Source organism: Cololabis saira, chromosome 24, assembly GCF_033807715.1.
Source record: "Cololabis saira isolate AMF1-May2022 chromosome 24, fColSai1.1, whole genome shotgun sequence".
Lineage (NCBI taxonomy): Eukaryota > Metazoa > Chordata > Actinopteri > Beloniformes > Belonidae > Cololabis > Cololabis saira.
In genome coordinates this window covers 2,950,589-2,966,642 of record NC_084610.1, presented here as the reverse complement: position 1 = coordinate 2,966,642, position 16,054 = coordinate 2,950,589, and the positions used below count along the sequence as shown (strand labels likewise).

At 40.8% G+C, this 16,054-nt stretch overlaps 1 protein-coding gene across 1 annotated transcript; it reads right to left on the bottom strand.

Moving 5' to 3' along the window:
- Positions 1–695: 695 nt before the first annotated feature.
- Positions 696–15,594, bottom strand: eed (embryonic ectoderm development). The gene is made up of 12 exons (XM_061715452.1): positions 15,462–15,594; positions 14,449–14,601; positions 10,456–10,548; positions 10,309–10,374; positions 9,310–9,435; positions 8,652–8,733; positions 6,254–6,345; positions 5,074–5,207; positions 4,896–5,001; positions 3,412–3,570; positions 3,254–3,327; positions 696–1,526 (listed from the first exon to the last, which is right to left on the bottom strand). The coding sequence occupies exons 1-12, from the start codon at positions 15,579–15,581 to the stop codon at positions 1,400–1,402; spliced, it is 1,332 nt and encodes a 443-aa protein (XP_061571436.1). The 5' UTR covers positions 15,582–15,594; the 3' UTR covers positions 696–1,399.
- Positions 15,595–16,054: the final 460 nt, after the last annotated feature.

Here is a 16,054-nt window from a genome sequence, read left to right as displayed (position 1 = left end):
ACATCCGTTCCCTCAGATTCCTGCAACTAAACTTGGATGTACATTCCAATAAAGGTTAGGATAAATGATAACATGCCTCTGAAGTTTGACTTTTTGCACCATTACAATACTTATAGGCAACTATCATATCTCCTGCTCTCTGAAACACATGTTAATGCTCAATAGTACACATATATGCTTCTTTAATATATTTGCATTATACTAAGATTCATTCATTTTCAATGGCTTTTGTCCTTTAATAGCTTTTTTTCCCCCCTTACATTACTTTTACTTTTATACTTTAAGTAGTTTTGAAACCAGTACTTTTATATTTTTACTTGAGTAAAAAACTTGGGTTGATACTTCAACTTCTACAGGAGTATTTTTAAACTCTAGTATCTATACTTCTACCTGAGTAATGGATGTGAATACTGAAGACACCTCTGAGTTTAAGATTCCCACAATATTCTAACTTTTTGAGATAGGATATTTGAGTTTTCTTAAGCTGTAAACCAAAATCAGCAATATCAAAATAATAAAAGGCTTGCAATATTTCAGTTGATTTGTAATGAATCCAGAATGTATGACATGTTTTTTTTTAAATTGCATTACAGAAAAGAACTTTATCACAATATTCAAATTTTCTGAGACAGTCCTGTAAACAAAAAGAAAGAATGCACCAAAACGTATGAAAAATAACTTTTATTCAAGTCCAAATAAACTCGGTATATTCAGACAAAAAGATCACTTTCCTTCCTACAATGATTTGGGTTTTAATAAAAACAAAAATTAAAAAAAAGGAATAAAAACACCAGTTTTCAGCTCTTCCTGTTTTGGAGCTGGACAGAATAAAACAATACAGCTAACATTCAAACTACTGTGATTATTTTATTACACAAACTGACCTTTGGGCAGATATGTACAAAAAACCCAACTTTATTGGCATGAGTGGATAATGTCTGCGATTATGAAGGGCGCTCTGCGGGAGAAACGAGAGCCGAGGAGTGAAGGTGAAGAGGAGACGGGGCATTGGGGGAAGAAGATATGACAATAAATGCAGGAAATCTCACAGAAAAAACTTTATTTTAATATAAAATGTGGCACACTGCAAAACAAAACAAAAAATTCAATTTGATCATATTTTTTTCTCCCCACACATGAAAAATAACAGCTTTTACTCCAAATATTCCTCTCCTCTTTGTTAACGTCAGTGAAGGAGGCTGCATAGGAAACAGGAAGGCACACTGAGGAAAACTATCTAAAACAATCTCTATTGTCTTCACTGGATTTGCTCCAGTATTGTTGGATATACACTTTGGGGAAAATAAAACACAACCAGCTTTCTTTTTTTTGCAGTGTGTCTGTAGGAGAAGACAGCAGGTTGAGAAAGGAGGGAGGAAGGAGGGGAGGAGGACGCCGGTCAGCGCTGTCGGTCCCAGCGCCAGATGGAGGCGTCGTCGCACACGGCGATCAGGATGCTGCTGTCGCGGCTGAAGCTCGTCTGCCGGATGGCCGACGTGCATTTGGGGAGCGTCAGCGTGGTGCACCTGAGGGGGTGGAGATGTCTTTGTAAGTGAAACCCAACAGACGCAGCATGGCAGATCAATTATTTGTTTAAAGGGGACCTATTATGAAATTTGATAAACTAAACTTTACATTATTGCAGACCTTTTGGATGTGGGTTTTGAATTTGAGATTAGCATCAATGTGTACTCCCAAATACTTGTACTCTGAGACGACCTGTAGTCTCTCTCTTGTTGCTAAAGGAAAGTCCTGCCACCCAACAGAGGAAACTCATTTCAGTCTCAATCTCTTTCTTTTGACTAGTTCATGCTTACAGATGGCAGTATGAAACCTAGATCACTGTTTACTGGACAAAGCCATCTGTCCAGTCCACATTTCTTCTTTTGTGTCCTCTAGTCAAGCGAGTTAGGACTTTCTTCCTGAAAACCAAACTCAGTGCATCATTTTCTGCTTTGGTACTGACCAAAGTGTGTGAATGCTCCCCAAATCCAACCCTAGCCCACAGCTAGAATGTGACCAAAACATTTTAAACCTGCTCATTTCACTGAGTCATCTTTCAGGATGAAGATGAAGATGAAGATGTTCGTAATGATAAAATACTTGAGTTTCTGTGTTTAGGTGCTGATCTGATACTCTCCATCATTCAAAGAAATACATGGAGATATTGGGGATGGTGAACATAACTTAAAAAGGACCTATTATGAAAAACAGGTTTTTTCTTGTTTTAACATATATAAAGTGGTCTCCCCTCAGTCTGCCAACTCAGAGAAGGAGGAAAGAACCAGATTCTGCAGTGTCTGTACAGCCGCCCGGATGAGCCGTCCAGTGTGATGTGGATCTACGAGCCAATAAGATTCTGCTCCCGTCGTTACGTAACGACGGGAGTAATTTACATCGGTTGTCCTCCGATGCGTGAAACCACGCCCACAACCAACTCCACCGGCCGGAGCTTCCGCCATTTTTTCGTAGCGGTGTATCCCAGCCAATCAGCACAGAGCCTCATTATCATAGCCCCGCCCACTCAGAATCCCTCATAGATAATGAGGTTAGAGAATGGGAGGATAAAGACATGGCTCAGAGGCTGAATTTCTAATTTATTTAACAAAAGCTTGTTTTTAAGACATTCAAGGCCTGTTTAAAATAGGTATTAGATGCCATAATATGTCCCCTTTAAATAACACTTTATACTGACTGATGAACAGATGAAGCCCCCTAGTGCTCAACACGGGGAAGTGCTTGTGCATTTGAGCGACGTCATTGTAAATGATGGCTCGCCCTCAATGATTTTCGAGTTTAAATAAAGATATATATACACAGGACTGCAGAAAATTAGAATATTGTGATAAAGTTCTTTATTTTCTGTAATGCAATTACAAAAAAAAAAATGTTATACATTCTGGATTCATTACAAATCAACTGAAATATTGCAAGCCTTTTATTATTTTAATATTGCTGATCATGGTTTACAGTTTAAGATTCCCAGAATATTCTAATTTTTTGAGATAGGATATTTGAGTTTTCTTAAGCTGTAAACCATGATCAGCAATATTAAAATAATAAAAGGCTTGCAATATTTCAGTTGATTTGTAATGAATCCAGAATGTATGACATTTTTGCATTACAGAAAATAAAGGACTTCACACTTCACTTCACAATATTCTAATTTTCTGAGACAGTCCTGTATATATATGTCACTAAAGCCTTGAAGGACGGTTCAAACCTGGATTAAAGAGGAAGGTCTCCGACTTACTTGGCTTTGTGCGGGTCTTCCACTTCAAGGTCCCACACGTAGAGTTTCCCCACCTGGTTCCCCAGAGCCAGCATCTGTGGAGACAAGAAACGTCAGCGGCACGCCTCCGTCTCCAGCGTCATCAGCAGAGAAACAGAGAGGAGCGTGATGTCTCAGACCTTCTGCCAGAAGTCCATGGAGAAGCGCATGTACCAGATGTCACACTGGCTGTAGTCGAAGCGGCCCAGGATGGTCACGTTGGACTCGTTGGGCTTTATGCGATCGATGTCGTCCTCCATCTTTCCCGGTTTCCAGCAGACGATGGCGTTTTCACAGGACTGCAGAGGCAAAGCAGTTCACACTTCAGCCCTCAGACCCACACTTCTCACCAGGTTAACGTTTTCTTGAACCATTTGTTGAGTAAATCTCAATTTGGGATGAATTCAGTTCACTCTTTTGCCAAATAAGTCCACGTAAAACAGCTGAGCGGGATGTTTAACATCCAGCCGAACGACGTCTTGGAGAGTTAGACCTAGTGTTGTTTCTGTCAGACTGTTTCAATTTTAGTTTATGTCTCGTCTTTGGGTCAAGCTATCGTTTTAGTTTTAGTCCCGTTCATTCTCCTTTTAGTCATGTCAAGTTTCAGTCGACTAAAAGTCTGAGCATTTTAGTCTTAATTTAGTCAGAATTGTCCAGGACCATTTTAATTGACGAAAACGAATGACATTTTAGTCTAGTTTTAGTCAAAAATTGTATTTATCCAAACCCATTTTACAATTCAAACAAGGTTATCTTATTATTGTTACCTTATAGACTCCAGAATACATTCATTCCAGATACAGAAGACTCTAATTTGAGTTTATAATATATTTATTTTTCTGCATTTCTCCCCGTCTTTTTCTTTTCCGACGACACATTGGGTTTTCTTTTCCACGTCTATGTAGAAAGTGTATCCAAAGATGGATCTTCTTCTTCTCCCCCCCAGAGCAGATCCCCGTGTTTCTCTATGTAACTTTGTTTTTAATGGACGTTAACTAGAGCTCTGCGTTAACGGCATCAGCCTCTAACTCTGCATCTGCATCTTCTGGATCTGATTCCTGCTGCAGCGACTGGGATTGAGGACTAACGTCACCCAGAACTAAACCAGAGAAACTACTGAAAACATGGACATTAAACCAGAGAAACTACTGAAAACATGGACATTAAACCAGAGAAACTACTGAAAACATGGACATTAAACCAGAGAAACTACTGAAAACATGGACATTAAACCAGAGAAACTACTGAAAACATGGACATTAAACCAGAGAAACTACTGAAAACATGGACATTAAACCAGAGAAACTACTGAAAACATGGACATTAAACCAGAGAAACTACTGAAAACATGGACATTAAGGATCTTTGTTAAAACATTTCATCTCGTTTTGGTCAACGAAAATGAAGACACATTTTAGCAGAGTTTTTATTTCGTAATCTACATTTCAGTCTAGTTTTTATTCCTCTACGATATTGCATTATATATTTCATTATCGTCGTGGTGATAAAGCTCCATTGACGACGATATTTAGACCTAATTTTCGTTGACGAAAGCAACTTTAGTTAGACCCACTCTTTTTATGTCGTGATTGTGAGATACGATCAGCAGATTTAAATGACTTGCCTTTGAAAGAATAAGATCCCCGAGCCATCGCACACAGTCCACGTAGTTTCTGTGGATGTCTCGCGTCGAGAAGTCGGGGAAATGAATTTTCTGTGAGACAAAAGGCCTGAGGAGAAGATAGATGTTTAAATAAATGAAGTACAGGCGTGAAGATCTACCGTGAAGATCAGCGTCTCACCTGTTGGTCTTTGACGGGTTGTACTCGTACGAGCCCCGGATGGCTTTCTGCATCCTCTCTGAGTTGATCCTCCAGAGCTTCAGCGAGTGGTCCATCCCACACGACATGATCTTCTCACCCAGCAGATCGAAATCCTGCAGCGGGACCAACAGATGACACGTTGGCATGGACTGCTTCATCTTTTTCTTTTCTTTTCTGATTGTATTCATGTTTTGGTGTCAGCTGTTTGGTGTCTTTGCAGGTGTAAAACAAAACAAACAGATGCTTCATGTGCAGAGGTGGGTAGTAACGAGTTACATTTTACTCCGTTACATTTACTTGAGTAAGTTTTGGGAAATGTACTTTTAGGAGTAGTTTTGAATCACTATACTTTTTACTTTTACGTGAGTAGATTAGTGAAGAAGAAACTGTTCCTCTTACTCCGCTACATTAGGCTACGTTGAGCTGTTACTTTTCTTTTATCCCTTTTATCCACGTACGCGTCAATCTCATGACATCACTGGGTGATTCTTTGGGAAAAATGTTAGTTTTTGCATGTTTTATCACATTTACACAGACTCAAACACACACAGAGTTTCTATGAGTTCATGTTTGTTCTAGTTCTGCTGGTTAAAAAAGAAAAGTACAAAGGCTTGACATTTTGTGCTACTTGTGCTTAACTTATTTTTTTATTCTGTTATTATTTTATTTATTTCCTTATTTATTAGAGTACTTGAATTTACTTTAAGATTATTTTAATTTAAGCTATTTTTTATTAATGTTAAAATAAATAAATTATTTTATTGATTTAATTTGCCTGAAGATGATTATTTTGTACTTTTGTCTGTTTGAATGGTTGTGTTAAAAAAATAAATCAGACGTTACTCAACAGTTACTCAGTACTTGAGTAGTTTTTTCACCAAGTACTTTTTTACTTTTACTCAAGTAATTATTTGGATGACTACTTTTTACTTCTACTTGAGTCATATTATTCTGAAGTAACAGTACTTTTACTTGAGTACAATGTTTGGCTCCTCTACCAGCTCTGCTCATGTGCCACTGGAGTCGCAGCAGGGAAGTTATGGTTGAGGCGACCTCTAACTAGAACTTTCACGGTCAAGTGAGCGACTCAAATGTTCAGAAATGAGAAGCCTTCCCCCGACCCGTTTCCTGGTTTATTGATGACGTCAACGACACTTACGGCGCTCAGGACTTCATCTCGGTGACCTTCCACGCCTCCAAATATGGCCACCAGCGTGTCGGTCTGTATGTTCCACAGGCGGAGAGCGTGATCTGCAGACACATATGAAACCATCTTTTATACAAGCTTCAAGCAGAACATATAGAAGTACGTAAAAGGCTCCACGAAGGCTCATTTTAGTTGTTTTAGAGACATAAATGAATGTGTGACAGATGAATGATTTAAATCAGGTGTCGGCAACCGCATGCGGCTCTTTAGCGCCGCCCTGGTGGCTCCTGAGGCTTTTTCAAAAATGTTTGACTTTTTTCCTTCTTTCTCGAAATTTTGACTTTTTCCTCAACATTTCGATTTTTTTCTCAACATTTCAACTTTTTTCTCGACATTTCAACTTTTTTTCTCGAGATTTTGACTTTTTTCTCAACATTTCGACTTTTTTCTCATGATTGTACTTCAACATTAATCTTGACATTTCGACTTTTTTCTCAACATTTCGACTTTTTTCTCAAAGTGCATAATGAAAAAAAAAATCTTCCCCCAGTTCTAACTAATATAGAAACATGCAGCATGTGTTGTCTTCATTATAAGGCTGATACAAGACTTTGTGAGATTTTTTGCGGCTCCAGACATATTTGTTTTTTGTATTTTTGGTCCAATATGGCTCTTTCAACATTTTGTGTTGCCGAACCCTGATTTAAATGAATCCAATGATAATGGCCGGGTTTCCCAGATCAGTTAAGTAGTTCTTAACAGCGAAAGACTTCTTTCAAACCTTCTTAAGGAGCCTGTGAAAGAAAATCGCGTTTCCCAGAGTTGCTCTTAGCTTAAGTATCTCTTTCATTAAGAAGGAAATGAAAGATGCTGCTGACCCAGTCTTTCCAACCATCTTAGTGAACAAAGACTCACAGATCCAGCCGCGTCAGGCAAATCAATATCACACCAAGCAATGAGATATTAAAACAATGCACCCCGCACAAATTTTTATTTATTTTATACTTTAGATTTATATTGTTTAGCATTTATTGGTGACAGCAAAGGGGGAAAAAAAGAAAAATAAGGAATAACAAGTGTGTTCCTGTATATGCTTTATGCGCACAAATAAAACGATCATCATGAATATCATTTATTTGATAATTTGGCTGCTATACAGCATGTTCTCGCTGCAAATCAACCGCGTCACCGTGCGCGAAGCAGAACTGTTTATATGAACGCATTCGTGCGTCAGCACTTCAGTCCCCTGGACGTGCTGTCGGACCGGGCTGTCAGGCAGCCGTGACACCGATCCTCCTGCGCCGTGTCCGAGCCTGAGCGCACCTACACCTATGTGATGACAGGGAAGCAGCAGCTGAAGAACGAGATCCTTTGATGAATCATTCATACAGTCTCAAATATAATCAATGGTGTCGGTTTATATTAAAGAATCTTTTTGCCCAGAAGAAAAAAGAGCGAAGACAACGACCCATAACTATTTTCTTCTCTTGAAAAAACCCACCTGAATGATGCAGCATCATTCAGAAGAGGAGGAATACGTGCGTGGCGGGGATGATCTCTGCAATTAGAAGCCCTCTATAATTGTAAAAAGAATTTCACTTATCACGGGTTCTTTTTGGAACATAACCCCTGCGAAAAACCAGGGTTTGCTGTAATTCCACGTTGCGATTTGCGAAACTCGCCTTCTCTTGGCTCATGTTTTTGAACGCACACACACGCCCACCACGTTTCCTCCCGGTTTCTGCGTGTGGGGAAAAAAAGCCTCACTGTAACCAGAAATAACAGAGTAACACACCGTTTGGATGAAAAAGGGTCATTGAATTATATTTATCATCTAAATTTTTTATTATAACGCACAGGCAGCAGTGAATTAGTGCGTTAGGCAGCAGTGCTGCGTGTGAAAATGCGCTGATAGTGATCGGTGATCGATTTGCCTGGCATCGATTCATTTGGTTTCAGAACCGTACAGCTGCTCCAAAGAGCGTCTGAAAGAGCGAAACTAAAGAACGGTGTTAAGAATTCATCTGGGAAACACCCGTATCTTAGGATTCTCTCTTAGTTCAAACCTTCTTTGAACCTCTCTTAAATCCTTAAGAGAGGTTGGATCTGGGAAACCCGGCCAATGTCTTTCAGCGAGGACCGCCACTAATAATAACCTTCCCGCGATCAAAGATTCAACTCTGCTCACATGACCTGCTTTATCTCAGATTACTGATCCACCTGAGAGTCACATGGTGGTTAAAATAAAAAACAAAAACACTGCCTAAAAGTCTTGTCCTCCAAAGACTCAACAAATCACAAGGGACAGAGGACATTTACAGCCCAGACGTCTATAAAGCCCTAAAGGGCGTGTGTCTTCCAGGGTCTTCTGCGTGTGCAGGGATTGAACCAGACTTTGAACCAGACGTACCTTTGCTGACGGACAGGAGGAGGTTTGGATCTCTCGGGTGGAACTTGAGCTCATTGATGGCGTTCCCGTGACCCACGTAGTGCTGCGTGTGAACAAAAACATGCATGTAGTTTGTTATTCCCCGATAGCTTTGGCTGCAAATGCTGTTTCCATTCTACTCACTGAATCAGCTCTTTTGTTTCCTAACTGAAGTTTTTGATCGTATGAAGACGATAAAGACGATTAAAGACGATAGGGGTGTGGTGAGATCTCACAATAAGGAAAACAATATTCCGCATTGCGTGAAAAGCTGAATCACAAATCAGCTGAATATTGTCCCCATATTTAGGGAACTTTCAGACCCCGCAGCGCCAGGTAAACACCAGGACGACTGGCAGCAAAGTTCATTAAAAGATGTATTTTTGAATGAAGTATCCATCTTTCATGTCTTTAATTCATAATTAACACATCACTTATACTTCATGCAACATTTAAAAGCTGAGAGCTAAATAAGAACCATTTAATAATTATGACATTCATAATCCGATTCAATTAATCGCCTCAATAGTCTAAACGATTGAACCTCTCCGCCTCCAGACTGCAACAGAAGACTTGCGCATCCGCAAAGCTGCTGCTGCTTTTTTATGCAAGAAAAGATGTTTAGTTTAGTTGAGTTTACCTTGATGCACTGCATGGTGATGTGGTTGATGACCCGGATGATGCCGCGGGACCCGGCAACGGCCAGCAGGGGGTGACTCGTGCTGGTGTCGTAGGTCCAGGCGCACGTGTAGAAGTTCTCATCTGCCTTTATGCCAGTTCAGTCAAGAAAATCAACGTAGACACTACAACCACAGCTTTATATGACGGGGACTTGTGCAAAAACATCAATAAAAACAGAACGCAGCGATTTTAAAATGACCCAAACTCATACTTTATCAATAATGGTAAAACGGTACCATATACAGTATACAGGACTGTCTCAGAAAATTAGAATATTGTGATAAAGTTCTTTATTTTCTGTAATGCAAAAATGTCATACATTCTGGATTCATTACAAATTAACTGAAATATTGCAAGCCTTTTATTATTTTAATATTGCTGATCATGGCTTACAGCTTAAGAAAACTCAAATATCCTATCTCAAAAAATTTGAATATTCTTGGAATCTTAATCTTAAACTGTAAACTATAATCAGCAATATTAAAATAATAAAAGGCTTGCAATATTTCAGTTGATTTGTAATGAATCCAGAATGTATGACATTTCTGTTTTTTTAATTGCATTACAGAAAATAAAGAACTTTATCACAATATTCTAATTTTCTGAGACAGTCCTGTATGTTGAACAACATTATTCTGAAAGTTTCCCAATTTGTCGATGCAATTCTCGACAGACTGGTGAACCTCTACACATCTTTACATCTGGGAGGCTCGTCTACCCAAAATCCCCTTTAACACCCAACCGTGTGGATGTTCCTCCCGATGTTTATCCTCCAGATGTTTATTCTCCAGGTGTTGTAGCCCTTGACAACTTTTTTTGAGAACTACTGCTGCCATCAAACTGAAAAAGACTTACCATTGTTCATAAAATGATAAAATGCCATTAAACATCTGTGTTCTATTGCGAATAAAAATACGAGATACTTAAAATCACAAAATTACAAGAGGTGGCAGGATACGTCTGCATCAACGTAGGACTGCAGGAGTCTGATCTCTCCCTGAGAGTGACACTCGTACAGAGTTACCTGGAGGAGAAACCACAGCCGGTTAGAAGACAGATAAACGGGTTAGAGCTCCAGCTGAGATGCTTCATGGTGATACGTTACCCTGTTGCTCCCGACTGTGGCGAACACCAGCGGGTCTCCCTCCTTGCTGTGCCAGTTAAACTGCACCCCGAACAGCGGCTGCCCGTGGTCCTCCTGACACACATTTAGAAGTGATAAGAATATGGAAATAGATGGTTGACATTGGAGACCTACATGACGAGTGAATCACAATCAGACCGTCAGCCTCAACTCAAAAAGTTCTTGTTGGGTCCTGAAGTTGCAACAACGTCTGATATCAGGACTAAGACTAACTCCCAATGTTCACCCTACTTTCTACCACTAGCCTTCAACCACTACCACTTCACCCTAAAAATGAAGCCACAGGCGTAGGGCCCTTGTAATGTTCCCTAGGGATTGGGACACCACTTGCTACGTCACTGCGTGGTTTACGTTCGGGTACGTAAGCGACTGTGTAGTTATGTTTGCACAAACGTCACACCATATCAGGAAGCCCAGAGCTAGAAGCTGTTTTAATTTCAGCTGTAGCATTGTTAATATGCCACTTTATTAAGTTTGAATATTTTTTCAGGCGTAAAAGTAACCGTTAAGATCCCCAACCTGGGCTCAGTTTATCCAAATAACGTCTGTTAAGAAATTTGCTCCCATGTTTTCGGGATGAGAAGAGCCGCCGGCGATTTATGGTTCTGCCTTAAATCGACGCAGAGCCTACGGCGTTGGTGTAACGCGGAACCATAAATCAGCCTTTATTCTGGCGTGATCTGAAAAAAACAATGCATAAACGGGCAAGCGAGTGATTATGTACATTCACTGAGTGAATATTATGAAAGTAAAATATATATTTCTCGCTAGAAATGTAATCAAAACAAATTTTTATGCAGAAACTAACTCAAAATATTGATTTTATTCACTAAAAAATGAGAAATGTCCACCATGTTTTCTTGTTTGATTCGGTCTGCAAATGACGACGTAAAGCATTCTGGGAAAATTTTTCTAGCCCTCGGTCGCCGAGTCAGCATCTGAAATCCCTCGCTGTGAAAGGCTAGATTGATACACACTAGCCCTCGTTATGTCCACTAGCCCTCGTTATGTCCACTAGCCCTACATGCAAAGAGGAATTGGGACACCACTACCCTCACAGGAACGCGCAAAATTTAGGGGTAGGGCTGAAAAGTAGGACGAGGGGGGATTGGAACTGGCCCTGATTATCTGTCTAGGTGCTGTCAAAATATGTGGATCGGTTATCGAAATAATTAAACCAATCAGCAAGCCGACGTGCTGACTTCAGATTTGCTGGTGATGTATGAGGAGTTGCGACAGTATCACAAATGATCGCCGATTCTGTTGAATATGAAGGTGCTGATACTGGAGAGTTTTCACTTCTGGGCATCACAAGCACCGTGTCACTTTTATGGACACAATCCCAACTCTGGAGTTACTTCGGACCGGAAAATCCCACCAGGAAAACTGTGACACGCCCGTCATAAAAGGCAGAGCTTTCCAAAGAAGGCACAATACTGCTAAAATAGAAATTATTAATAAAAAAAACTAAACAAAATAACATTTATCAATTCAAAAGACAGGAAAACAAACTGCAGCTGCAAATTCTTGAGTTTGTTTCCCCAGAAAAGAGAGAAATCCCCCAAACAAAGCCAGGAATATAGACAGATGACGGACAAGACTGGAGCAGTCACTGTGCGATTGTTGCCATCTGTTGTTGGATTTCGCTGCATAACTGAACTTCTCAGACCGCTGTGTTGTTTCCCAGGTCAGAGATACATCCTGAAACTGCACTCATGATATTTCACGTCCGCTAAAAGAAGTGGAGCCAGCTCCACGACACACATCTGGCTTTAAATCTGCATCCACTCTCACGTTTCAGCTCTGCAAATATCTCCATCCATACAACAAATCCCTGTTATACATGATCCGAGCCCACCAGCTCTGCACATACGAGCAAAAACAGGGTGAAAACTCCACCTGAAATAACCTCTTATTACTAATTTGTAGTGTCTATATTGCTGGGTTACGTCAGAGACGTTAAACTCTGCCACTTTCTCTGGCAATTTGAAACCAACTAAGGTGCACTGCTGCTGCCAAGTGGAATAATAGTAACATAAAGACTTGGCCAGAGAGGGATGTAGTAAAACCCAACGAAGCAACAGATCAGTGCAAATACATCCTCGTTTCCACGATGCTCCAGCCTCATCCACCAGTCTTACGCTGCAACACCTTCATTCACAAACTGAAACACGACTAAGCGCATCCGTAACAAAAACATTTGAGAGTAAATGTACCAGTGTGGACACAGTCTAACCCTGCGTTCACACTGAAAGCATCAAAAATCTCCTGACGCCAGCATCTCGCTGTTTGGAGCGTTCACACTGAAAGCTTCATGTACTGTCGACGGTTGCAGTGGGCGGAGCTAAAGCTGCAGTGGGCGGAGCTAAAGCTGCGCTGCAGAACTGGAAGGAACAGTGTATAATATACACTGTATATAGTCTACTCATACATCGTGCACATCTTCCGTTTCCTATTTCACCATAGATCACAGTTTGGGACGCCTTCTTTATATTTTAGCGTTATTTCCGCGTAGATAAGAGTGAGTTTGATGCTCCTTAACAAGTTTGGTCCGGGGATCAACATCAACCGCCAGAGCCCACTCCCGGTGAACCATAAATCAGCCTAGGCTGATTTATGGTTCTGCGTCACACCAAAGCAGAACCAACAGCGTAGGGTACGCGGCGACGCACACCCTACCACGACCCGACGCCAGGGATATTCAATTGGCGGCCCGCGGGCCACATGCGGCCCGCCAGGAGCTTTTATGTGGCCCCTGGTCATATTTCAAAAAAGGGGGTGTTTGTTGAATAATAATAATAATAATAATAATAATATTTTTATAACTGCCTACTATGGACTAAAATGGTTGTGCTCAATGCTTAATATAATATTCAAATAAGGAAATCTTGGTGGAAAGTGGTGCTTTGTCATTATGGCGTGTTTTATTAAAAGTAGGTCAATATCAGCTTCATTAAGTTTGCACAATGCATGGTTTCAAAATGAACTTGCATTCAAAATAATATTTCTTTATCTGAATATTATATTTAACATTCACAATTACTAAATCTGGAGACAATTAATACATAATTCATATGTAAACTAGATATATTCAAATGTATAACACAAATGTATTATATTTACATAAGTCTTCGTCTTTGAGTGCAAAATACATTTTGAAAACCCCCACATTTTCAAATTGTGCGGCCCTCTTCATACAGTCCCTTTGCAGATGTGGCCCCCGGCCGAATCTAGTTGAATACCCCTGCCCTACGCCGTCGATTTAACGCGGAATCATAATTCAGGCTAAGCTGCAGTCTGTCTGCGCTGAACACTGACACACCGGGTCAGAGCGGATTTGGTCATGATGTTTAACCTGTGTTTTGTGATTAATCAGCACGGTTTTTAATTATTTTGTGTTGGATCGATGTAGCAAATAAAATCGTTGGGACCATACAGCTCCTCAACCATCAGATACGTGTTTCACATGAGCAGTTCAGGTAAAAACGGCAGTCAATTCAGCAAAAATGTCATTTTGCTGGATGAAATATATCAATGGCTGATAAAATAAGTTTGTTAGTGCACATCTCTGCTCATGTATGCATGTGAATGAGTGTACATTTGTGTGAACATGAAAGTACAATCTGCATTGAGGCTTCTCGCTTCGAGAATCCCGGTCTGTGATTGGACGCTGCCTCGGCGTCGCCGCTGCTCATTTGCATAAAGTTCAGATTTTTCAACTTCAAATTGACGCAACGCTCCAGTTGCTCTCGCAGCTCCCGCTGCTTCATAGAAAATGAATAGCAGCCGGCTGCCTATGATGCCCGTGACGCTTTCAGTGTGAAAGCAGGGTAACTCTAGTATGTACATCTACATCATCTACACGTAAAACATAGAAGTAGCTAGACAGAAATGTTTTGGAGCAGTTCAAAACGCTTAAAACAAAGCTGTGTTGAGGCTGCTGGAGGAACTCACCCTCAGGCTGTTGACACATTTGAACGAGTATCTGCACTTCTTGGACTTCCACTTGCCCTTGCCCCAGCTCTTCCTGCCCGGGGCGTTGGCTGTGTTTGTGGGGGTGTCCGGACGCTCCGCGTTGGTCCCACTCTCCACACTGACGGCATCGTCCTGCACACACAGCAAAGGTGTTTCTGTCATCATCTCTGCACAAATACAATCACCTTTGACACCATGTGGTGGGATTTAAGTCCTTCTGTGGAACAGATGACACATCTGTTTATTTTTGTAAATATATATATAAATATAAACAACTTTGATACTCAGATGCTCAGACTGACTGAAGCATGAGCAAAAATAAAACAGCACTCATTTAACAAACTCTCTCTCTCTTCTCTCAAACTCATACTTTGACCAAGTATTTTAAAGTTGGAGCAGCATCTGCAGGACTGATGGTGCGGGTGTTTGACCCGGTTCTGCAGATGTTTGATCTGATTCTGCAGGTGATGGACGATTTCTGCAGAAGTTTTACCTGGACCTGCGGGTCTTTGGACTAATCCTGATGTGTGATCTGGCACTGCAGATGTTTGGACTGATCTTTTAGGATGTTATCTGCTCCTGCAGGTATCTGACATGGTCTTCCAGGTGTTTGGACTGATCTTGCAGGTGTTTTATCTAGTCATGCAGGTTGGACATTCTCTTACAGATGTGTGGACTAATCCTGCAGGTATCTGACCTGGTCCTACAGGTGTGTATCTGGTCCTGCAGGTGTGTATCTGGTCCTGCAGGTGTGTTATCTGGTCCTGCAGGTGTGTATCTGGTCCTGCAGGTGTGTATCTGGTCCTACAGGTGTGTATCTGGTCCTACATGTGTGTATCTGGTCCTGCAGGTGTGTTTTATCTAACCCTGGCTGGACAAAGCTGCTAGCCCCCCGTGTTTAGCTGCTCGGCTACCTTAGCACGCTGCTAACCCGCCAGAAGCTTCTCGGTTCTCGTTTCTCTCCGCAGGAAAGAATCGGCTGGACTACTTACATTCTCGTCTCCGGACAGGTCGGGGTTACTGTTCTCGTCACTGCTTAGTTTCTGTTTTTTGGCCGGTATTTCTTTTCCCGCTTGAGACAGGGACTCGGACATGTTCTTGTTTTCCCTCATTTTGGCTGAGACTCCCGCCTCTTCCGCTTCCGGCCGCGCAAGGGCTGCCGGGAACTGTAGTCTTTACTCCGATTACACCGTTGGGGAAAATAACGAATACTTTCATGGCAAAGCACATTACAAAAATAGTGTATCAGGGCCAGGCAGGAGAAAAATAAAAATCATATTTTAGAGGAGCAAGATTTTTTTTCCTAAGGCACTTCAAGAAAAAAGTCGAAATGTCTAGAAAAAAGTTGAAAAAAATCGAGATTAATGTTTTTATTCTCGAAATGTCAACTTTATTCACGAAATTTCGACTTTTTTCCTCGAAATTGTATTTCAACATTAATCTCGACATTTCGACTTTTTTCTCAAAGTGCACAATAAAAAAAAATAATCTTCCCCTCTCAAATATTTTTTCTCCTGCATGGCCCTAATACGCTTTCGTAAAAAAAAAACTATACCATCTAAAACAACCACATACGAGCAAAATA

Excerpts from the sequence above, each read along its gene's own strand:
- eed (XM_061715452.1), bottom strand. The coding sequence starts at position 15,581 with ATGAGGGAAAACAAGAACATGTCCGAGTCCCTGTCTCAAGCGGGAAAA. Across the intron at positions 10,375-10,455 it reads CCACAGTCGGGAGCAACAGG|GTAACTCTGTACGAGTGTCA; the intron begins GTAACGTATCAC and ends TTTCTCCTCCAG. Across the intron at positions 9,436-10,308 it reads AGTCCTACGTTGATGCAGAC|GCAGATGAGAACTTCTACAC; the intron begins GTATCCTGCCAC and ends ACTGGCATAAAG.